This window comes from Leptopilina boulardi, unplaced genomic scaffold (assembly GCF_019393585.1).
Source record: "Leptopilina boulardi isolate dan_hultmark-lab unplaced genomic scaffold, ZJU_Lbou_2.1 LbouV2_19, whole genome shotgun sequence".
In the NCBI taxonomy this organism is placed as follows: domain Eukaryota; kingdom Metazoa; phylum Arthropoda; class Insecta; order Hymenoptera; family Figitidae; genus Leptopilina; species Leptopilina boulardi.
In genome coordinates, this window is record NW_026137740.1 from 11426 (window position 1) to 35831 (window position 24406).

Consider the following 24406-nt stretch of genomic DNA (forward strand, 5'->3'; position numbering starts at 1 on the left):
CAAACATATTTTATTAGTTTAACACTCGGAATGATTTCTTTAAAATCAAATTACGCACAAAAACTGCTAACCAACAATTTTCACTCACCAAAACAAACTTTTTCAAATGATGACCGATGATGACACCTTCTATTTTGACAGCTGATTTAGCACAGAATCTGAAATTTTAAGACTCACCGCAAACATTCATCTCTTAGCAGCAACTTCAAGTGGAAGGCATTTGTACGTTTTACTGTACGTACAAAGATATCGAAGTTTCCGTTCGGATATCAATTTCACAGACAATACCGATTCTATATATATATCAAGATAATAATGAATTTTTTTAAATTTTTTACTAATCAATTGTTATAACATACGCGTAACTAATAAAAAAATATTTAAAAAAATTTTTAAAGCAAAATTTTATTTGAAACAAAATTTATTTATTATTTATTTTTATTTTATATTTTTATTTAATTTAAATATTTGATTAGAATAAAAAATTTCTCTGTGTATATATATTTATTTTGTTGGGAAAAATGATATTTCAAAGACCTGAAATTGACAAGAAGAAGGCACATTTACAATTCATAGAACAAGATAGGTATATACATATAGTCGATCTTGAGAATTAGTTTGCATTATTCTGCACCAAACGCGTAGTATGCGTGTTGCAATGCAATTTTAACTATTGCTCTATACGTGAGTTGCCTAGGTTCAGAAATTTTCATAACAAAAGAATATCGGAAAAATAATTCACAAATTTTACTTTCATATATTTAATTTAATGTTAATTTTTTTTATAATTTTCTTTATCAAATAATAAATATTGAAAAAATATACATAAAAAATTTATTTGATTCAAATAATTGATTACTTGACTATTATCAGATACCGATTATTAGAATCAAATAAATTTTTTAGTTTTTAGAAAAAAATATAATGAAAACTAAAAAAATATTTTTAACAAAAAACGAAATTTTTTTTAATGTTATAATTAAAAATAAATAATTGGCAAAAATATATACGCGTGTTGAATTCGCGAAAATGCTATCTAAACCCGCGTATATTGTGAATCATCCACGTCAATATATATTAGTGAATCACACACTGTATCACTCTCCCTTTAAGAAAATGCAAGAAGTGCACGTGCATATATACGCATCGTACATACGTGAGTTAAAAAAAAGAGGCAGCTTGCAATTTGCGATACGAACGATTAGTTTCCTGAACAGGTGATTGCCCTTCCGTTCTCAACAATCATTCGGTTTTAGAATAACAATTAAATGAAAACCGCAACTTTGGTGAACAAAAATGATTAACAGAAAAAAATAATATTACAGGAAAATTTGTATAGAAATATCCACTAAAAATAATTTTCTTTGAATCATTTTTTTTTCCACCCTTAAAATCATATTCATTAATCAATGATGTCAACGTAATTTTCTGGATTCCATAATTTTTTTTAATGTTGAGAGGATTCGAACGCACTTCGCGCGCGTAAACCAACTTTTAATTTAATAAGCGCCTTAACCACTGCGACCAATGCAGGTACATTTTTTCAATTTAATTTAAGACAAATATTTATTATTTTTAAGATTAATTTATTAAAAATTAATTATAAAAATAGTTATCATTGCCTATAGTTTTGGTCCATTGTTTAATTCTGTATCGTTGATCTTTATATAATATATTGTTGTGTATTGAAAAAAGAGGGGGTAGAAGTCGTTACGCCACTACTGGTCTTAACCGAATTATACATTATTCTCTCGTCCCCTATATCCAAAGAAGAGAAGCCTATAACGTTCATGGTATTTACCTATATATATTTTTTTCTGTTGTGTAAAATACAAAGAAAGAAACTGGAGTTCATGACAAAACAAAATTGTGATATTTTCTTTTTATATAAAATTTTATCACTTTTTTTTCTTTTTTTTTTATCAATTTTATATGATATCTTTAAAAAACAAGAAATCAGTATAAATGGAATAATATTTGTATAAATATTGTGATTCAATAATTTTTTTGTATAAATCGATGTTTCAAAAAAAAAAAAAAAACAGTGCAAACGTATAGAATATAACCTTTGTTTCTAGCTTTCCCTCCGCAGCAATGAGACGTGTTATATTGTATTTTACGGTAATTTGAAACGACATTGATTGTTGTAAATGTATGCGCAATCATTCTTTAATTTTTTTTTCTTTTGACACTTTACGCATGAATTGTCACCTCCAATTTTCTGTTTTTTTTTTTAACTATAAGCAATGATTATTCATGCATTTTAGGGTCAAATTTATTTTACAGAAGAAATTTATGTCAATAATATAATTTTTTTTTCTCCTATTAGTCTTTTTTGGTAAATATTTAGAAAAAGTTAAATGTGTCCTTATGTTTTTTTTTAAATATCTGAATTGAGTATTGTATTTTATTAAGTTTTTTTTAAAAAATATTTTTCTCACCGTTGTAACTAAAGTCACAGCAACAATGATCGGCAATTACACTTCCATCCTTACAGTACATCATCTCCTGAGAAGTACAAGCCTTACACCCAGGAATGGTTCCTGTAAAAAATATTTTATTTAGAAAATGTTGCTCTTTAAAATATTTATATTATTGACAAATTTCTTTAAAAGAATTTATTTTAAAAAATTGTTCTTAAAAATTTCTTTAAAAGCATTTTTTAAAAAAATTTCTTGTAAAAAACGTTTACCAAAAAAATTTGCGAAAAGTTTACAATCGTTTATTTTATAAAAACAAAAAAATCAAGAGTGTTACTTTTTGTGTTCTACATTTATGCACGTGTACTTTTTAATTGAATGTTACGTTTTCATTTTATAATATTCTCCAATCGAAAGAAACATTTTTATTAATCCAAACGGACAGTTGCATAAATCAAACGGTTATATACATAACATTTACATCTCTATTAGTTTCTCATCGCACTTTACGCAACTGTGGGAGATACACAGGCGTGTTAATTGTCAAAGACTTTTTATTTTTTTCAAAACCTTATTTTTTCTTTTTATATGCGAGTTTCAAGTGCCTTTCCTTTAATTTGCGGAATAAACAAAGTTATTTTTTTCATTTTTTTTCTACATAAATGTTTTATAATTTTCCTTTTAAACACTTTTTTTCCTTATCTTTCTCAGAGTAAAAAGAACTTACAAATGATAAATTTATAGATTTATTTTAAATTAAATTTTTTATTTAATTTTTTAAAAACTTTTTTTTGAATATTTTTAATTTTTCACTAAAATATACCTAAAATTTGAAAAAAGGGATTTGTGAACAAAAAATAATTGTTTGTTAAATAAAAGTATAAAATTAGAAATTAACACTATTAACAATGTCTCAATAAATTCTTTATAAGATAAGATGAAGTGATGAAACGCGAGTGAAATTGATTTTTCTTATAATTTTGTAAATAGAAAATATCTAACATATATATATATATCGCTTGTAATCTCTGTATAGGTAAAAGTAGGGAATGTTTATTTAAGAAACAAGGTGTTCTTTCAAGAGCTGCAAATTCTAGGCTTGACTTTTGTGGATATCTGCGCGAGTAAATATTGGTTCTTATATATGCGTTTACTAATTTACATATAAATCGTACCTTTTCCGTCCTTGCCAACTGTCCAGGAAGGCAAAAAGAACGGTATGAAAAAATTTATTAAAAAAAATTAAAATTCTAACAAATATATAATGGTACTTTTATATCCAGAGAGGAATTTTATTTCTAAACCAAAATATAATTTTATTTGAAATTATAAATAAAACTAATATTTTTCATTCAAAGCTAAATAATTTTTTGATTCATATATAAAAAAAATTTATTTATCGTAAATAAAATATTTTTCTTTCAACCAAACTTACCCGGATAAAGGGTGAGATTTTTGGCTTTGCTAATAGCATCTTGATAAATAACTCTGTGTTCTAATAAGTACTCATCATCGTGATGATGTTTTACCACAGAAACAGCATTCAAACCACCGAAAATTATTGTTAAGGCAAAAATTATCCAAATGCCAGAGGGGAACATGCTAAGGCCTCTTCTTCGTCATTCTTGAATTTTTTAGTTCGCTACTGGCTCGAAATTTTGAACCTGCCAAAAAAAAATAACTATGTAGTCATTTTACAATTATAAAATTACTATATATATTTATTTTAAATAATAAATTATTATATTAATTTATAAATGAATTTAATTCTTTTAAAAGATATCTTTTTTCAAATATACAAAATTAAATTTTCAGTCGTAATTTTGATAGAGAACAAAATGTGATACACTCTCTCTCCCTCTTTCTATATATATATATATGTATAGAAAATTGCCTCCAACTCTCGGGCCAGGGTTAGATATCGATCGGAGTAGATTTCTCTTCATTTTGAGGGGTGATTCATCCCCTTGACCCTATATCACCCTTGATACTTAATTTTATTTCCCTTTTTACTACGCGGAGTCACGAAAGAATGCAATTTCTCTATATGTATATAATCAGTGCATGCGTTGAAACATCTGTTTCTTTATACATTTACAAGTAATAAATAAAATGTATCTATGATAATAAACAATTTTTTTTCCTAATTTTTAGAACCTCAAAAGGAGAAACATTTTTTCTTTTTATTAAAAAAAAGATATAAAATCATTTTATTTTTTTTTAAAGATAAAAATGTTTTTCCTTTGTAGGTCATACATTTGATTTAAAAAAATATATTTTTTTAGTATTTTTTACTTAAAAAATTTCTAATATTTAAAAAAATTAAATAAAAAATTTAATTAAAAATAAATTTCTCATTTGTAAATTTATTAGTATTATTATTATTAGGGCACTTAAATTCTCAGAAAGAGGTGTATATAATATATAACATTTTACATTTATGAATGATTAAATAATTGGACATTATCCCATAAAAGTGTCATGAATGTTTATTTCCCCTATATATGTGAGAGATTAACACGTGGGAATTATTTGGGCACATAAAAGTGTCTAAGAACGTGTGTGAGTCATATATTCGGTTTAACAAGAAAAGCGATCAGTAATTAAGTTCAATTAAAGACATCACCCAAAGACTGAAACTTGATCCGCATAGACTTATTTTCTCTCAGTCAAATTCATTGTTTATTCTTAAAAAAAAACATCTAAAAAGACCGATATTTCAAATTTAAGATTCGTGATAAATAAAAAACAATATTCTCAAAATAAGAAAAAATAATTCTTAAATTAAAAAGTGTTATTCTTTTAAGAATGTATTGTTTAATAAAAATATATTAAATTAAATAATTAATGGTTGATTATAATTAAATAATTACCAATTATTAAAATTACAAAACCTTTTGGCATTACAAGAAAGAATGTTAGGTATTTATTATTTAATTAGAGTAAAAAATTTAAAAGCGGATGAACTTTATCCAATTTAGTTGTTATACTATATGTGACGTAACTCTTTGCTTTCGTCTAAAAAAAAAAGAATTGAAAAATATTAACATTATATTTTAGAGGAGACAAGATTATTCGAGAATTAAATGGAATTAAAAAAATGTGTTCTCTATAATAATTCCTTTTTCATTGTAGAAGATATATTTAATTAAGATATTAATTAATATACATATTTTTCTTATTAGTTTATCTTTCAAATTAAATATTATTTAATAATGTCAAATAAGCAAACAACATTATTTGTATTTTGTATAAGAATTTGTAAAGATTAGACTTATATGAACATTATTTATCTTTCTTGATCTTTGAACTACTTTAACACTTTGGTTGACGACACTGTTTTCAAATTTCGTATTCTCAAAAATGTATTATTGTCGTTGTATGAAGCAAAAGAGTTATCTTTCAGTTATCGATAAGGGCATGACCTACTCACAAAACTACAGATATTCGAAAGATTTAATTTTGTAATTCATCTTATTCACACAAAAAACATTCTATTTTCCAAGTGTCATTTTAGATAAAAAAAATTTTAATTTTTGCAAAAATAATACATTTAATTTATTATGTATTTTAAAAAATCTTTTTTGATAAAACAAAATTATTATTTATTATTTATTCAATTGTTTATTAATTTAATTAATTTATTTAACTACTTATTAATATAATTAATTGATTAATTCAGAAACAAAAATTGATATTTGAATATGAAATAAAAAAACAAAAGTCTACTTTTCTTCTGTTAATAACTTCATTTGTTTTGTTATAAAAATTAAACAAGTTTTGCTTTTTAATTATTGTTAAACATTAAACATAATAGAAGGATAGTATAATTTTGTTTATACTGCAAATTTTTCATATATATATATATGTATAATTTGCAGTATAAACAAAAAAAGTATTAAACAAATCATGTCTGAAATATAATTGTCTGCATTATTTTAATATCATTTTGATAATAATGAGTAATAATAGTTAAACAGAACAAAAAATATTATTATTATTTGAACACGGTAAAAATAATTTCTCACCGGCATCTCATTTATAAATCGAACACTTTTTCCCATAAATCCTCATATCATGGCACTTTTCTTTCTTAATATTATTTTTCTGACACATTATATCATTTATAATTTCACTTCACTAATATGCATTATTTTATTTTTCGTTTTCATTCAGTTACGTAAAAAAAAGAAGAAAATGAATTATTTCTAAAAAAAAAAAATAAAAAATTGTTACTATTATTTATTTAATATCGTTATTGGAATTTGAGTAAATATGTCGCGTAATGAAAATTAGAATATATAATTGAATAACAGGAAATTTTTTTTTTTTATTTGAAGGTATTTGTTTGCTTAACTTCGAAAAATTAAAATAAAGCACATTACTATTTTTATATAATATAAATTACAAGTTTACCGCGGCAATTCGTTGTCAATCGAAGCAACGAAGGCGCTCAACTGCCAATACGACTGAATGGTGGAATTGGAGGGCTGAAAAGACTATATCCACCACTAGCGACGCACGCTTACCACCACCAACTATCTTATTCGCACAAGTTTTATCTTGTTTTATCTTCCCGGGAAAAAAGAATATTTACGACTGATCGTCAAAACACTTCAATTTTCAAAAAATTTTATAACAGAAATTTTTCTAGGCTACCGTCATAATTTTATAATTTTTAAATATTTTTTTAAATTAAATTTTATTGTTTAAAAACTTTTTAAACAAATTTTCATTCTCTTTTTTCGAATTTATTCACTTTTATTTATATATCTTCTTGAATTTAAATTTAAAACTTTTGAAGTCTCAATTTAAGAAACTAATTTCTCATGTTTGAAATCTTAATTTAAGAAAGTATTTTCGTAATATTAGTCTTAGACTTTTTTAAGACACAATTTAAGAAAATAACTTCTTAATTTTAAGCTTTAATTCAAGAAAGTAGTTTCTTAATTTTAAGTCTTAATTTAAGAAATTAGTTTCTTAATTTTAAATCTTAATTTAGGAAATTATTTTCTTAATTTTGAACCTGTTTTTTTTAAACTTGAAATGAATAAGTAAAAAAAATCTAGAAAGTCAACTTAAAAATCACTGAAGCTTAAAAAAAGCCTCACTTCTTACCTTAAAATAAGATTTTTTATATTTTAATTTTGATTTGAAGGAACAAAACTATATAATATTTTACAAGTGCGCACTAAAGGTTGAAGATTATATTTTTGTTATTAAGAAGTGCGTCGTACATAGAGATTGACAAAGAGAAAAAGAAAAAAAGTGCCCCACCCTGTATAAAACAAGAACCCTTGTCACAAGGATCAATAGGTAACAACCAGAAAAGCAACCAGTCCCTTCCCCTCTTTGACAAAATCTTCCTGCTTCCTCGATAATCCCGCAGCTTCATACTTATTTTCTACGCTCAAAAAATATAATAATATATATACACATACATGTGTGATTCACTCGCAAAGGGATTTTCAGCTGCTGGTGAATAGGTCCATGTACATGATAAAAGAAGCCTGCATGCTAAGATGAATAGTTTCGTGCTCAGTGACCGACGGTTTATATATGTGAAAAAAACCTCTAGCAGGATCTTCTTTCAATCTTTTGCTTTTTCTATTTCCCAAAACCACCTTAAAACCTGACCTTCTTTTTTTCATAGCGATATATATTTGTAGGGAATAAAGACCGCATCGGGTCTCCTCGCTAAACATTCAATATCAAAAGAAAGAAAAAAAAATTGACACATATTATATTTTGGAATTCGTTGATTGAAGAAACCGAATACCTTCTTCAGTGCATCATATTCTTTTATGCGTTTAAAAAAAAAATAAAACATACACAGGGCAGTGAAAAAAATACCCTCTCGGTAATTTTTGAAACAATAAACGCGATTTTTCCGCATTTTTTTCTTTATCAAAAATTCAAAATTAGATCTAAATGAATTTTTTAGAACAAAAATTAAAATTTAATTTGTAACAAATAAAATTTTATTTATGCCAAGCAAACTGTTTATACAGAAAAATTTAAACAAATAAAAAATACTAAAATAGAAAAAAAAATTATTAAAATACAATTGCATGGAATATGTAACAAAAAATAGAGGAAATAAAAAAAGAGAATTTTAATTTGTATGAAAATTGCGATACGAAAACTTCCGATATATAAAAAGAAGTGTTTCCTTTTGCAATAGAGAGATGAGGCAATAATTTAAATTGTAATTTTTTCCCGAGAGAGAGGAAGTTATAGTAACGAATTGAATATTGAATTTTTTTTACGAGTAGATTGAATTACTGCCATTGTTCATCTAAATAACAAAAAAAAAAAAAAAAAAAAAATAGTCGCATTTACAGTATTATGGTATTTTATTGTTGCATGCCGTCTTGTGATCATCTATTTGCAATAAATTCGTTATTGTTACGTCTATATACGATGAGTATAGATAGCTTCCTGAAGAAGTGAATTTATTAAACGTTAATAGATCGCGTAAGAAAAATAGTAGACATTTTTCAACAAAGAGAATATAATGTATTATTATTATTTTTTTCAATTCTAGTCCTTGGGATATTTTTTAAAAGTATTGTGTGAGTAAAGTCATTTAAACAAAAATTTTCCATTAACGTTTTTTTTTTTAATTTTTCATATAAGAAATAAATTGCGTATAAAAATTTTACTTGACAGAAATAAAATTTTATTTGGCTTAAATAAAATTTATTTGGAACATGAATCTAAAAATAAAAATAAATAAAATAATTTTTTATCTTATAAAGTATATTCACAGTTTTTTGAAATATTTAGAGATTTGTAAAAGGCAATGATATTTGAAATGTTAACAAATGACCCGGGAACATTTACCCGCATGTATGTGTTTCATTAACATAATACGGTTCCTATACAGTAAAGTCGGAAATGTAATTTTTATCTTTTTAACAATTTTATTCTTCTCTTTTTATAATAATTTGGATTATTAAAAAAAGTTAATTTCAATTACTTTCTTTTCTTTGCATTTAAATTCATATTATATGTAATATAATTTTATAGGGTTATTGCAAAACACCAAGCATTGTCTAAATATAGGAAGTGATTTAATTTATCTATCGTCTATCAAATCTTGGGTGTGCCATCAAATCACATATAGCCTAGCCCACGTTTTTACATGCTCCAGTTACTTTTTATTGTTTCATACACCATATGTTATCTCATACAGATTCATTAAATGTTTACTTTTAATGTATTTACTTTTTTCATATTTTCTGCTAATTTTTCTGATGTAGTAGTTAATGCGTTTAAAAGTCTGAATCGATTATGCGTTCGAATCTCCCCGGCGTTAAAAATTTTTTTCATCTATATTTGTTTCCATAAATTGTGGTAATATAGTATAATCTATTTCAAAATTGATAATACATAATTCTCTTTCTGGTTTTTTTTAAAATTATTATCATTATTATTAAATCTTTTTGTTTAAATAATATAAAACGTAAAAAAGCGTATTGGTTATACTATATACAAAAATGACATACAAATTGGTTGCTAAGGACTTATTACTGTAGGCGGATTTACTTAATCTAAATTAATTGAGCGTTCTTCACTTCACCTTAATAGAACATAATCGACGTTGTAATTTTATACTTTCCAAGAATATTACAATATTTTATATACGGATATATAATTTTTTCACAATACAAAAGTAATACCAGTTTTATTTTTAACCATTTTTCTATTTATGTAAATCATTAAATAACTGGTTTTTTGGTTTTCATAATATGACAATTACATTTTTTACGCGAATTCTCTCTTTTTTTATATATATATCTTTTGGAAGATTATTCACCCACGGTTTTGTATACGAGATAAGAATGGCAGTATATTTATTTTCTTGGTAGCCTTCACAGTTTATAAGGATCACGTTTCCAATATATATTCCAAATGAATGAAAGCAGAGCAAATATTTCTGCTAAACTTGCGAGAATAAAGAAAATTTATCCAATTTTCGTTAATAAATAATATTAATCTATTTTTTGAAGTTTATTTTAATTTATTTATTTATTTTAATTTTTAATCAAAGTATAAATAAACATAGTAATAAAAACTAAATAAATATTATTTAAAAAAAAATTAAAATAAACGTCAAAAAATAGATGAATTTGTACGAAACTCGCGAGTTTAGCAGAAATATTTGCTCTGCAAATAATAAAGAGGTATTTGAACGGATCCCATAAAAATATATTTAATTAAATTTATTTTTTGTTGTCTTAACAATAAAATAATAATTTAAAAAAAAAGATATTTCAATTGTCCAGAATATAATGATCACCCTGTATAAACTTCTTGTAGCCTAAACTTATGCAACTCGGAAAACTTTACTCCGAAAGATTTATCAATCAAATTAAAAATACAGCAATAAACTCAATTTACATTAATTAAACATTATCATTAGTTGTATATATAATTTATATTTTGAATATTATCCCAGAAATTTTGAAACTATTTCAAACTTGATCAATTTGACTCCGTTGATAAAACTATTCGAGTAAATTCTATTCTATCAACAACTGATAGTTAGAAAAAATAATAATTTAATGAAAATATTTTTTATCTTATCAATTTTTTCAAATTTTTCAAATTTAAATTGATATTTAATGTTTGTTCTATTTTTCATTAATTTTTTTTTATATTTATAAATATATTATATATCCTCTCTCTTTTTTTTAGTAAATTCTTGAAGATCAATTTCTATGTGTTTTATACCTAAAACGTCAGTGCTGTAAATAGAAATCTACCGGAGAGAAGAATGTAATTGTCACTCTGTAATAAATTGTACATCCAAAAGGCGCTGGTCGTCTCAGTGCTTGCGCAGTAATTCTGACATTTTCGTGTGTTTTTGTGTATCTTTACTATATTTTGGAGTCAGTCAAATTATATCTTTTACTGAATAGTGCGCATTGTATATTTTCTTTAAGGAAAAAATGGCCTTCCAAGCCGTTAATAATCCCGTAAGTATAAATTCCATATTTTTAATTTGTGACAGACTTTTAATTTTTCTATAATTTGAAAAAAATAATTAACCGTAAATTTACAGTGCTGTAATGTGAAAAAATTATCAACATCTGCAATTTATGAATATGTATTATTTTGATATATACAATTATAGTGAGATTTACATAACATTACTAAATATTTTTAGTTTACTGCGTCAATCATATCAAATTTATTTGAATTATTATTTTTTCTAATCTTTTAATTTGGAAGTGAAGAACGTAAACATGTTAAAGTGCCAATAAAATTTATTGCCCGTGGCGCAAAAGGAAACAATGTTTATTTATGATTCAGGAATAAGAAATGTCGATTCAAAATTTATCGCTGTTATTTTTATCGAATTTTAAATAAAATATTTAAAATTTTTATTCAATTGTTAGTTCATTTAAAAATGAGGTTGAAAATATATTATTTCCTTCTTTGTTTTTCCTATCATGAGTTTTTTTTTACTCGGAACATTTTTCCCGTTATGATAATTAAATAATTTTAAAATCATCTTTAAAATTTACATTTCTGAAAATTGGGATCTATGATTTTTCCATGGTATTCTAATTTTTCAACGATTTATTAATAATAAATAATAAATATTTATATTAAATTTAAATTAACATAATTAATTAAATAATATGATAAAAATTACGTACCGAGAAAATATAATTATTTACTTTCTTTTTTCATCAGGATATTCCATATGTGGGAGAAGTCGAGGATGGTGTTTTCCCGGGAAAAATGGTGAAAATTCAAGGTAAAGCACCATCGGATGCTGTTCGTTTTGCCGTCAACTATCAATTAGGACCAAATTTAAATCCACGTGATGATATTGCAATTCATGTGTCGCCACGTTTTAATGATGGTTTCATGACGAGAAATCATATCCAATCGATGAATTGGGGCCAAGAGGAGAATGATGGTCCACTATTGATTCAACCTGGACAGGAGTTTGAAATTATTCTACTTTGTAAATATGATTGTTTCAAAATTGCCGTTAATGGACGACATTTTACTGATTTCATACATAGAATTCCATTTAATAAAATCACACATTTAACTGTTGACGGTGATGTGGAAATTTCTTCGATATTTTATGAAACACTTCCTGATCCACAACGTTCACAACGACCGACACATCCCGTTTCACATGATCTTCCGCCTGTTGATTTTGGTCCACCAAGTAAGTTTCGATATCTGGAAAGAAAATCTATGTAAAAAATTTTTTTTCTAGTAATTTTATATATAAAAAATATTTATTTTTTTAGAACCTGGCAATTTGTATCCTAGTTTGGATCCTCAGGGGCCAAATGGAGCTCCACATGGACCACCTCATGGATTTCCACCAGGTGGATATAATCAACCTTCTCAATATGGTCCAGGTGGTAATGATTATAATTATCAACCTGGATATCAACGGCAAGAACAAGAAGAAGAGGATTCCGGCTTGGATAAAATGGGTTTGGCTCTTGGAGGCTTGATCGCCGCTGGTGGTACAGCAGCAGCCATTTATGCATACAATGTAAAAACAAAATTCCGATTATTATATAATTTAATGCAATGTTTGTGAAGCTTTAATTTAATAAAAGTTTTTTTTTCTTTATAGAAAAAGAAGCAACGAGAAAGAGAGCAGGGTGATGGTGATGATCATGAGAAAGAGGATGCTTCCAAATCGCAAACGGAAGGAGGATTAAATTTAGGTTCACTGGGTGCAGCTTTAGCTAGTAGTTTAGCGGCAAATGCTCTTCAAGGAGGAGGAGGAACTAGGCCACAATCGGCTGGATATCCTCCTCAAGAATCAGGAGGTTTATTAGGCTCTCTTCTTGGTTCGCTAGGTAAATTATTATCGATATAATTAAAATTCAAAAATGGATAAATTAAGCTATAAAGTATAAATTTTCTTTTAGCTAATTATCCAAATAACTGATTGACTTTCGTAAATATCATTATAATAAAAATTAATAATTAATATTATAATAAAGTATTCCAAGAATTTTTTTAATTAAAAAAAGAATTTGTGAAACTGGAAAAAAATATACTAGAAATGAGTCACGCAATTGCGTGACCCATTAATGAGATCTATTATTATATTCAAGGTTCTATCAGAAGTCATCGTAGATCATGAACTGAAACATTGTCATAGTCTCAAAACAGATTTTAATCAAATTATTAATTTTCTTTTTAAAATTACTTTTTCGTTTAGTTAATTTATCTTTTCAGTTCGTTTTCTTTTATTCGGATAATTCCAAATTTATTTCGTTATAATTTTCAAATTTTGGTATACAAAATAAAATAAAATTATTTTTATCATTAAATTTAAAAAAATCGTATATAAATAAATAGACTTACTAAAAGTGTACATGGAATAATAATTTAGACTAGTACTAATACATAGATTAATTAATATTAATAATTAAATTATTATTTAATTTTATTATTAATATTAAATGATTAAATTCTCACGCCTTTGTTCCTCAGGTGGAGGAGGACATCAGCAACCATCGTCTGATCCTCTAGGTGGATTGGGTTCACTATTAAGCGGTGGAAATCGTCAACCATCCTCTGATCCACTGGGTGGATTAGGTTCACTTTTAGGTGGTAATCAATCGGGTCATTCTGGCTCTGATTCCATGGGGGGATTAGGCTCACTTTTGGGCAATTTTATGGGAGGTGGTGGACATCAACAACCTGCGTATCAACCATCTGGAGGCTACGGTGGAAATTATCCCCAATCACAAGGCTCTCAGGGTTCTGATCTTTTATCAAATTTGGGATCATCTCTACTTAGTTCAGCCTTTGATGGTTTAAGCAAACGCAAGGACGTGAGTAAACGAACTTAAAAAAACGTATCTTGAATGCTTGAACTCAAAAAATAATTATATTCCAATTGCTTTTTTACCCTCTAAACAAATAATAAACTTTGTTTTTTCAGACTAGAGTAAATTCTATTGTGATTCTATTTTGCATGTGATATTTTTATGTAAATAATTACCTCAAGACTGAATTTATCATAATAATTAATTTTAAAATGCTTTTCTGATGTACTTTTTAAAAAAATGTATTTTGCATGTTTGAACTATATGTAATTTTGTAAATAAATTTTAATTTTGTGAATTTTATTAAAGGAGTGAAATTGTTTTTTTGCTTTGGTTTTTCTTTTGGGGGAAAAAAATAATGCGCTTAACTAACCCAAAATATGCGATTCTCTATTTTTCTTGTAGGTCGACGCTTTTATAAAAGAAGTTCGATATCTTTTAGATGAGGAGGTATTTGGCAATGTCATTTGCGATTTTATTTTTCTTTTGCTTCTAAATATAAAATTAAACTGGCTATTAATTGGTTTTTGAAAAAGTAACTTAAATAATAATTAACTATCATTATTATAATTAAATAAATTATAATTTTATATAGAATCCTCATTCACCTCATCAAGATGATCATCCCTCGTATGCTCCACCAGCAGCTCCACCATCATCCCAAAATTCTGGAAGACATCATGATTCCGGACCTCCACGTTCACCAAGTCCTCCAGCTCCCGGTGGTGGTAAATTATCCGCCGCTGAAATTTCTCGAGGACTTGGTCTTGGGGACGATGAAGATTAAAAACGAATTGCATATAATGAACCTAAAGATTCAGTTTTTTTTTTATTTTTTACACGCATTTTTGACGCAAAAAAGAGAATCTCATCTTATTCCTTGTATGTAGGAAGAATTTTATTGATCTTGAAAAAGAATTGATATTTATTAAATTAAAATTTTTAAGAAAATTAAGTAGTAATAGACAACAAATTTTACAAGCTACTTTAAATATGTGTTACTTTGTTATATAAATGCTTTTTACACAAATACGAAAAATAGAAAATACAATTTTAGATAAATGCAAATATATAGAAAGATTTACGGGTGAAAAAATATTATTTTTTTACACGCGTTTAAAAAATGCTGCGATTTAAAAAAAAAAAGAAATCAATGCACTATACTAATGTTGATTATTATATGTAAAACACGATGGCTTTGAAAAAAACGAATAAATAAATTAATGAATGTTAAATTTATCAGTCAATTTGACTTGAGGAACTTGATTGTAATTTTTGTTTCCGTTTTCTCTGAAACAAGATAACAAATTTTTAATAATTATTAATTAGTAATATATAAAATATTTTTAAAAAAACTCACTCTTGAATCGGCTTTTAAAGCATGAAGTTGTTGCCTTCGCTTACGTGTGAAGAAACCAAATTTTGTTAATATGAAAATTAAAACTGTCAAAAGAAGTATTCCAAAAATTGTCGATAATATCAAAACCCAAGTAGCAACTTTTTGCTTAATTGGCGATCCTAAAAATGTCGTTCCAACTAATGCAACATTAGTTTTTGTCTCAATGACATTTGAAAATCCTTCTGATTTCGTGACAATTACTCCGCCTTCTGTTATGAAAAATAAAATATCCTTCTCTTGCATTTTAATTGCTGAAAATAATTATCAGGAGAATTTATTTTAATTTACAGAGATAGAAACGAAAAATATTTTTTTATATTTATATTTTTATATTATTATTACTTACATTGAAGAATTTTAGGCTGAAATTCCATATTTATAATAATTTTCATTGATGTTGAATTTAAAAGTCCTGTTAATTTGCATTTTATACTTTGACAGGAAATGAATGAATTTGAACAATTGATGTATAATGTTCTATTTTCTGGTGGTATGTATTTGAAAGAATTCTCCCTAGGATGAAAATTTTCAAAAATTTCATTTGTTGTTAATGATATTGTAGGATTATGTTTATCATTTTCTTTCTTCAATGACGAACACGAAACTTCGCGATTGTCTATTAATCCTTTAATTTGTAGAATTTCAATTATTTGAAATTCATTTCCCTCTTCTTTCAAATATATGGGAATTTTAATGAGAGCTTCAATTTCTTCAATTGGACATGAGCCGAATTTTTGAATTTCGTAAATATGTGTAAAATTTGTTTCCTTCAAAATATCTTCCTCCTCTGAGTAAGAATACGAATCTTCTTGAGCTTTCCTTAAAAACAAAAAGATTTACTTCTTTATTTAACAAATCGAAATGATTGTCACTTTGAAAATTATTTAAAGTAATTATTAGTGTTTTTCATTTTATCAAACTTACCCTAATAAAATCATATCAAGATCAATGGCGAAATGAATTGCAATATTAAAACGATTATTTTCATTTGAATTTTCACTTTGAGTGAAAATCACAACTTCCAATTCACTTGATGTTGAATTGCACGTGACTCCAATTGTCGACAATTGTAATTCTATTGTTTTCTGTGTAAATATTCCAAAAAAGCGAATTAAAAAAATTAATTAATAGTTTATAAATTAAAAATATCTTTCATCAGTTTGCTTACGTTTTTTCGCAAAGGATTTCCAACATTACAAGTCAAATTGCTGTCATTCTCATTACAATCTGGTGGAATATTTGCCAATTGCAATGGTTTTGGAATAATTATTCGTATTTCACTTTTATATGCAGGTTCACCATAATTGATAATATTGACAAATAATAAAAATGTCTTTCGTGATCCCAAAATAAAATGATTTATCGTCAAATCCGTGGACATTGTTATTGTTAAATTTGAAGTACAAATATCATCATATCCACAATCAACGGCAAATGGTAATAATATTGATTTTTCAATTATAGAATCTTCTTTATTTATCACCGGGCAAATTTTTAAAAATTCCTCCTTATTAATTGTCTCGTTATTTGTGTTTGTTATTGAATTAATTTTTTTTTTATTCAAATTCAATGATAACCATATTTCAAGTGGATTCATAAATTCTTGAATTTTACTCTAAAAAATGGAAAAATTAAATTGAATTTTTAAATACTAAATTTTAGTAATTATAAAAAAAAGAAATGAAAGCATTTTTACATTTAGGTATATTTTAAAGTTGTCGCATAATTGTGTATCTTCGATTAAAATTCTCTCGAATTCATAAATCGTTGCATTATTCGCTTCTGGTGAAAGTCTCGCTCTGCCGAAAATTTCATCGATTTTCCACTTTAACGTTACATCTAAAAAATTGAATTAAAAAAGAATAATATGAATTATATTATAATTATCAATTATTAATATTAAAATAAATATTTAATTAATTATAATTAATTAAATGTTTATTTATTGTTATTATTTTTTCAATATTAGTTCTATTTAAAAAAAGACGAAAGTGAACTTACTTAATTTATTTGGAACGTGTTTGCCACTGTAATAAAAACAAACTTCAATATCAAAAAATGAAGTACTTGTTTGTAATTTTGTTCTCATGAGGGATTCCATTCTTGATATTTTTAACGAAACAATTGGTCTCGAACGTAGAAGAACCACAGAATCAGATAAATATGCACCAACGGCAATATCAGGATAACCATTTCCATCAATATCACGAGATTCTGAAATAGAAATTCCAAATCCCCGTAGGAGTGGAGAAATATCGGAAGCAACTATTTTTTGACTCAATTGTAAACCATAGTCTGTTCCTCGATAAATGTAAATGGCACCGCAATTATTTTCATATGGTGCTCCAATCGCGATATCACCATAATTATCATAATTAATATCACCGATGCAAGATATTGTTGAGCCAAATCTTCCTTTTACAACTTCACCGTGAATATATTGAGCCTCCAGATAATCCTTGACAATTAAATTAATTTAACTAAACTAATTACACTGTTTTATTAAGAAAGAAAAAATTTTTGTAAATTGTATTTTTTTTAAATTAATAATTAACTCACATAATCGTTGCCTTTGCTGCTAAAAACATAGACTCTACCTTCTTCTAAATTATTTGTCCATAATGGAGCACCAACAACTAAATCATCTTTGTCGTCATTATTTAAGTCACAGGAAGCCAAAGTGTAACCAAAATATTCCCCATGTTGTTCTCCATTTAAAGTATTTTTTATAATAAATTCTGCATTAATGCTTCTATTTGGATGGGAAAATATTAAAACGCGTCCATTTAAATTGTCCCCTCTAGGAATTCCTGATGAGTACCAGCGTTCATCTTTTTGAAAATAACATCCAGAACTCACCGAGTAACCTAAATAAATAAAATTCAGTTATTATACAAATAAGTTACTTCAACAAAATAATAATATAAATAATGAATTTTTTAATTATTCTATTACCGAAATATTCATTATAATGAATTGAAGGCACCTCCTGAATGGCTTCAATTGTATCATAAACATTATTGTATTTAACTGAATAACTTTTGATATTTTTATAAATCATTTCCTCTCGTGTTGGCATACGTTCTTCAACTTGTACCAAAAGTGGTACACCAGTCCAATTTGAAATTCCCGGACTACCGAGAATTAAATCCTCATTATTTGGCACCATATGCAATGAAAAACCAGCTTGTCCCATGGCAAAAAAATATTGATATCGACCATCAACCATTTTCACTTGACGATAATAATAAAATGGCGATATTTTACTTTCAAACAATGAATTTATAGGAACTTGAAAAATTTTTGAATCATTTACACGCGATCGATAACAAATCCCATTTAAAAACCAATCTAATTGCTTTGATCTTCTTCGAATTCTCGCCTTCCAACGCGGTGCACAAACCTTTATAAAAAAAATTTAGAACATTATTATTTAAATTATAATTAATTAATAAATAGTAATAATTATTCATTCATATACTATATAGACAATAATAAATTATATAGCTGCTAGAAAAAAAATTATTCAAACAAAAATCATTTGAAACAAATAAATTGAATTACAAATTTTTTTTGGAAAAAATACCACAACTGTTGGATTTATTCCACTTTTAATGGCAATTGTAGCTCCTGTCCACGCATTATCTCGCAGTTGTGTAGCAGTGAGACTTTTAAATTTAATATCACCATCTTCAGTTGGATCCAAAATCCATTCCTTACATTCATCATTTAATTGAATAGGACATCTAAAAACACTTCCTGGTTCAATGACAGTTTTTATTTGACTCACATTTGCCCTTGGTGCACCTACGAGTATCAAAGAATTTTCCAACAAATTTTCATCAACATATAAAGCCACTGAAAAACCAAAATAATTTTTTCTCTCATTTTCATCACTTTTCTTTGGTTTATGGAAAATTTGAACATTATCCACATCAATATTATAGGCCCACAAATTATTATTTAACAATGATATTAATAATAAAAAGAACATTTTCGTTTAAATAATTGTTGGTAAATTCACAATTTTTTTTATCAATATTTAAAAACTTATTAATTGATAGTTATATAAATATTTTTTGTTATTTTAAAATCAAATTTGCTTTAATTTAAGAAACAATACAATCAGCACAATGTCGTCCCACTCAATGTAGAATGATTTTGATAAGAACTTGTGAATGACTAATTGCATGTTTTTTTTAGAGAAGATTTCAGGACTAGAAATTTTTAATTGCGACGAATAAAGAGAGAAAAGAATTACAAGTTAGAATTAATTTATTTACTAGAAATATTTTTTTGTACTGTTTTTATAAAAAACAGCTGCGAGTGAATACAAGTACATATAATATATGTATTATATACAAAGTAGTTTGCAACTATAGTATAATATATAACACTTGAAAATTATCGAAATTTATCATAAAAAAATATATAAAAATCGATAATTTTTAAGTTCTCAATACATCAATTACTATTAGTTCATCTCTAAAAACATTTAGATAACTATCTGAAAAATATTGAATCATTGCAAATATATTTCGTCACCAAAGTCGTTATTTTTAATTTTTAAAAAATCATAGTTTTTCTTATAATAATTTGCAGATTAAAGAATATCTTCTGCAAAGTATCTTTTTTTTAATCACCAACAACTTTGATCGAAGTATATAATCAAAATGATCCTTTTTTTTAGTTTAATTCAAAGCGATAGGTACAATGAACGATAAATGGCAAAAAGAAACAAAAAAAAAACAGTGAATAAAATAATAATGTTGATTAATTTTTTTTCACAGGATTAAACTTAGTATTATTAGAAAAATATATATCAAGGAAAAAAAGGAATCACAGATTCATTATTTACAAAGAGGGGGAGAAAAGAGGTTGAGTTTTTTTTTTTTTTTTTGCTTTTTTTAGTCAGAAAAATCGGATGCTTCTGAAATAGTACGTTTACGATAAGTGCGTTTTATCGCATCAACTTTCTTTTTAAATGATTGAAATGTTCGTAAATTTTCCTCATCATCTGATGTCTCGGCACTTTTGCTGTTACTTTGTGCAGATGATTGACTTTTTTCGGATGTCGATATACCCATTCCACTGTCGGGTGTTGAACATGATTGTTTTATTTTATTACAGGTTCGTTTCACTGGTGTTTCATTTTGACAATTTTCAGGTTTAGAACCTAAAACTGTAGATTTTTTATTATAAATTATTTTTATTATATTTTTCTATTAAATAAAATCAAAAGTTTTATTCTGTGGATCCACTACTATTTTTCTCCATATATTCTTAAGATATTCTCACGTATTTCCAATACAACTTGAAATGCTTTTTTATATTTTTAATGTATTTTCAAATATTTTCAACTTTTCTTTAAATTTAAAACAACATTTTTTTTTGAGCCATTTCAAAATATTTGTTCCTTACCTAATTCTTTTTCTTATAATTTCTTTTTTTAATATCCAAAGCGAATAAAACATTATTTTATTTTTAATTGTTGGTAATAAAAAAATTAATTAATTAAAGTAAATAAATTTACATACCAATGTCTTTCCACCACTCCTCGTCGCTTTCATTTTCAATTTTCTGCTTCTTTTTACAACTCTTTCCACTCTCTCTTTTCGCATGATGTTTACATTTTTTGTGCTTCTTTTTCGGACATTTTGCCGCACTATCCACCTCGACTTTAGTTATTTTTCTCTTAACAGTACCATCACAATCATTATTATCCTCCGAATTACTGTCACTCGATTGTTTATCCGAATATGTTGTTGATGTATATTTCGGTCCTTGTGAAACCAATCCAGAACTTGTACTCGGTTGTGTTGTATCCAATTGTTCTTCATTTTGAACTTCAGCAGTTGTTAATCTTTTTCTAGTTATCCTACTACCACAAGTAGTAGTAGTACTAGTTGTAGGTAAAGTTTTAGTATTTGTTTTTCTTTTCGCGCCTTTTAATTTTGATTTTAATTTCGATGAATTTGCAGTCTCAATTGTGGAAGTTGTGCTTCCATTTGCGCTTGGCGTTGTAATTGTTGTCTCAGGTATTTCCTTACCCGCAAGTCTCATTAATTTTGTTCGACAATTAATTATCAGGCGTGTTATTCGATTTGGTGATTTTGACGATCTCTCGGGTGCCATACCAGCTGATATATTTCGTGAATTTACCGTAGGACCAAGGAATGAGAGCATTAGTTGACGATCAGAAGCAGTCGAATCTATGGGATGGAATTATCAGATTTCGAATATTACTTTTATTATTTACATATTTTAATAAAAAAGTAAATAGTAAATTTAATTTCACAAAAATATAAATTAGAATTAATAATAACTTACCGTCTGAATCAGTCGCGTTGAAAGAATTATTGACAATTGAATTATCGTTGTCGCTAGGCGTTTGAGGAGCCGTAACATCTTCGGAGCTCCAGTCTTCGATTTCACGTTGTACAAGAGAATCAAAGAATGCCATCATTCGTGGATCTTCTTTTGTCGATTGATGACTGTAATCGTGTGTCATAAAATGTCCACTTCTTAAAACTAATTCAATATATTCACTGTGCGCAAATACTCTTCGCTGTTTCTCCTGAATCCCGCAATTTTTCTACAAAAAAAACAAAGGTTAAATATTCGATAATTCTTTTTCTTTTCTATAATTAATTATAATTTAGTTTTACTTTCAACCCCCCTAGACATTCGTAGCCTAGTGAAAATGGACTCCAGAGTTTTATCATTTTTTCGACACCCGACGAAGCGAGAATACAACTGCTTTTATTATATCGCACTTGATTTACAATCGATCTATGTCCACATAATTTCATGTGTGCCGAATCTACCCATTGAATATCATCGGCTGGAATTTTCCACATGTATAGATTAAAATCATCAGAACCTGCAAAAGAAATTAGTTAAAAAATTAATGATAAAAATTAATTAAAAAATTATAAAGATCTACTAAAACATGTGACGGAATTAATTAATTAATTAAAATAATTAAAGACTTTTGTTTTAATTCTAAAATTTCTTGCCTGATAAAACATATTCATCGTTATCTCCTGCAAAGCAACAAGATTTCATGGTACAACTATTGTAATATTCGTAGTGATCAAATTGACAAAGATGTTTTGGCGAATCAATAGAATACAAAATCGGTGGTAATCTTCTTCGAAGTGCCAATAATTTATTTCCCGCTGAATTAAATCTTACATACATACAACTTTGCGATGGTCCTTCCGTTCCATATTGCAAAACTGGTCTGAAAAAATTTAAAGAAATATTTATTCAATTTATTTCAAATACTTAAAAAAAAAAGAATTAAAGAATTAGAGAAATTAATTACTTCAACGGTTTTCGAATATCCCATATGCTTGCACCTTCTTTTGCATTTGCAGTTGCCAACATTTTCGAATCAATTGGATTAAACATAACAGAATGAAAAGCACTTTTGTATTGTGCCAAACACAATGACTCCTTGGAACCTCTGATATCGTAAATGAGAATTCTTCCATCATCGCAAGCACTTCCAAAAACAAAATCATTTTGCGGATGAATTGACAAACCGAAAACTGCCTTCTCGTGTAGAAAATAATTTAAAGGATCTCCCCTGAAAAAAGACAAAAACAAAATTTTAACTATGTTAATGATAATTAAAATAAATAAATTTTTATTATTAATTCCAAGATTATTATTAGTAATTAAATGTAAATCATTATACAAGTAATAATAATAATAATAATCTTACGTTTGAAGATTGTGAACAATAACTTGATCATCATTTCCGGCTGAAAATATTTTTGATGTACTATTATCGAAACCTAAACAAAATATATTACTCGAATGTTCAGCTCTCATAACTGCTGGTTTCTCGGTTCCTTGAATTGCTTGTTCTACTTTCCATAATAGAACTCTTCTATCATCACCTCCTGAAAATTTGTTTTCCAAAATCATATTTTTCGTTTAATATTATTTATAACTTTTACTCGATTAATTTTTTTGAATAAATTTCTTGAAACTATAAAAATTATTTTGGAATTAATTCAAATGAAATGTAATTAAATTTATACCAAGATCAATACGTCTTTTGTTAAATTTCCATGAATAAAATTTCAATAAAAAAAAAATTTGAGGAAATATTACCAAACAGAAATTATTATTTTGCTTATCTTTCTTGTCATTAGAGACAAAAAAATAATAATTTTTAAATATGACATGAAATATTAAACACATTATACATGTATATATCTATATATATACTTAATTTATTCCTAAAAAAATTGAACGTAAAAACATACATTATCTATAGGTTAATCAATTTTGTTATCGCTTGTACCATGGAAATATTTAATGGATATTAATCGTATTATAAATATTAATTTCTCGTATAGAAACTGTTTTCTTTTTAAATTAAAAAACGAAAATTAAAGAAAAACACAGAGTATTGTGGTTCGGACCCAGATACACTTTTTTAAATAAAAGATCGAACCATATATGTTTTTTTTTTGCAGTAAAAGACGTAAGAATTTTTAACATCAAAAAACTTACCTGACACAAGAAGATCGCCGTGCTTTGAAAATTCGATTGCATTCACGCATCCATAATGTGACAAAAGATTTTTTCTAAAGAGATTCTCCGAATGTTCAAATCTGGCCTTCACCAATCTTTGCCGATGATTAATCTTGTCATTAATTTGTCGATTAATAATAAACGACAATGGATTGTAAAGTGTCGGATAAGCCATTTTTTCTCCCACAAAAAAATTTACTCTC

The 24406-nt window shown here is 26.3% G+C and overlaps 4 protein-coding genes across 13 annotated transcripts; 1 reads left to right on the forward strand and 3 right to left on the reverse strand.

Moving 5' to 3' along the window:
• Positions 1 to 1565: 1565 nt before the first annotated feature.
• On the reverse strand, positions 1566 to 12230 carry LOC127277882 (uncharacterized). Of its 9 annotated transcripts, none has more exons than XM_051299284.1 (6): positions 6837 to 6949; positions 6449 to 6628; positions 3856 to 4084; positions 3596 to 3613; positions 2442 to 2543; positions 1566 to 1779 (listed from the first exon to the last, which is right to left on the reverse strand). In XM_051299284.1, the coding sequence occupies exons 3-6, from the start codon at positions 4019 to 4021 to the stop codon at positions 1664 to 1666; spliced, it is 402 nt and encodes a 133-aa protein (XP_051155241.1). In that variant the 5' UTR covers positions 4022 to 4084; positions 6449 to 6628; positions 6837 to 6949; the 3' UTR covers positions 1566 to 1663. The 9 variants fall into 9 exon arrangements, with proteins under 9 accessions (XP_051155241.1, XP_051155242.1, XP_051155244.1 ...); XM_051299285.1 differs by having other exon boundaries at positions 6449 to 6527; positions 6837 to 6948; XM_051299287.1 differs by lacking the exons at positions 6449 to 6628; positions 6837 to 6949 and adding an exon at positions 12092 to 12230.
• LOC127277878 (protein pygopus-like) lies at positions 11157 to 15498 on the forward strand. 2 transcript variants are annotated; one of them, XM_051299277.1, is made up of 6 exons: positions 11157 to 11404; positions 12129 to 12618; positions 12704 to 12957; positions 13042 to 13270; positions 13914 to 14257; positions 14657 to 14798. In XM_051299277.1, the coding sequence occupies exons 1-6, from the start codon at positions 11378 to 11380 to the stop codon at positions 14780 to 14782; spliced, it is 1470 nt and encodes a 489-aa protein (XP_051155234.1). In that variant the 5' UTR covers positions 11157 to 11377; the 3' UTR covers positions 14783 to 14798. The 2 variants fall into 2 exon arrangements, with proteins under 2 accessions (XP_051155234.1, XP_051155233.1); XM_051299276.1 differs by lacking the exon at positions 14657 to 14798 and adding an exon at positions 14847 to 15498 and having other exon boundaries at positions 11159 to 11404.
• Positions 15396 to 19844, reverse strand: LOC127277876 (integrin alpha-PS4-like). Its single transcript, XM_051299273.1, has 10 exons — positions 19237 to 19844; positions 18606 to 19053; positions 18210 to 18517; positions 17652 to 18108; positions 17347 to 17489; positions 16819 to 17265; positions 16575 to 16735; positions 15997 to 16469; positions 15612 to 15901; positions 15396 to 15541 (listed from the first exon to the last, which is right to left on the reverse strand). The coding sequence occupies exons 1-10, from the start codon at positions 19642 to 19644 to the stop codon at positions 15491 to 15493; spliced, it is 3186 nt and encodes a 1061-aa protein (XP_051155230.1). The 5' UTR covers positions 19645 to 19844; the 3' UTR covers positions 15396 to 15490.
• A 498-nt stretch (positions 19845 to 20342) lies between these two features.
• LOC127277877 (DDB1- and CUL4-associated factor 5) lies at positions 20343 to 24390 on the reverse strand. Its single transcript, XM_051299274.1, has 8 exons — positions 24183 to 24390; positions 23383 to 23563; positions 22981 to 23244; positions 22670 to 22896; positions 22319 to 22533; positions 21981 to 22245; positions 21188 to 21862; positions 20343 to 20832 (listed from the first exon to the last, which is right to left on the reverse strand). Exons 1-8 carry the CDS (start codon positions 24376 to 24378, stop codon positions 20558 to 20560), a joined length of 2298 nt encoding a protein of 765 aa, XP_051155231.1. The 5' UTR covers positions 24379 to 24390; the 3' UTR covers positions 20343 to 20557.
• Positions 24391 to 24406: the final 16 nt, after the last annotated feature.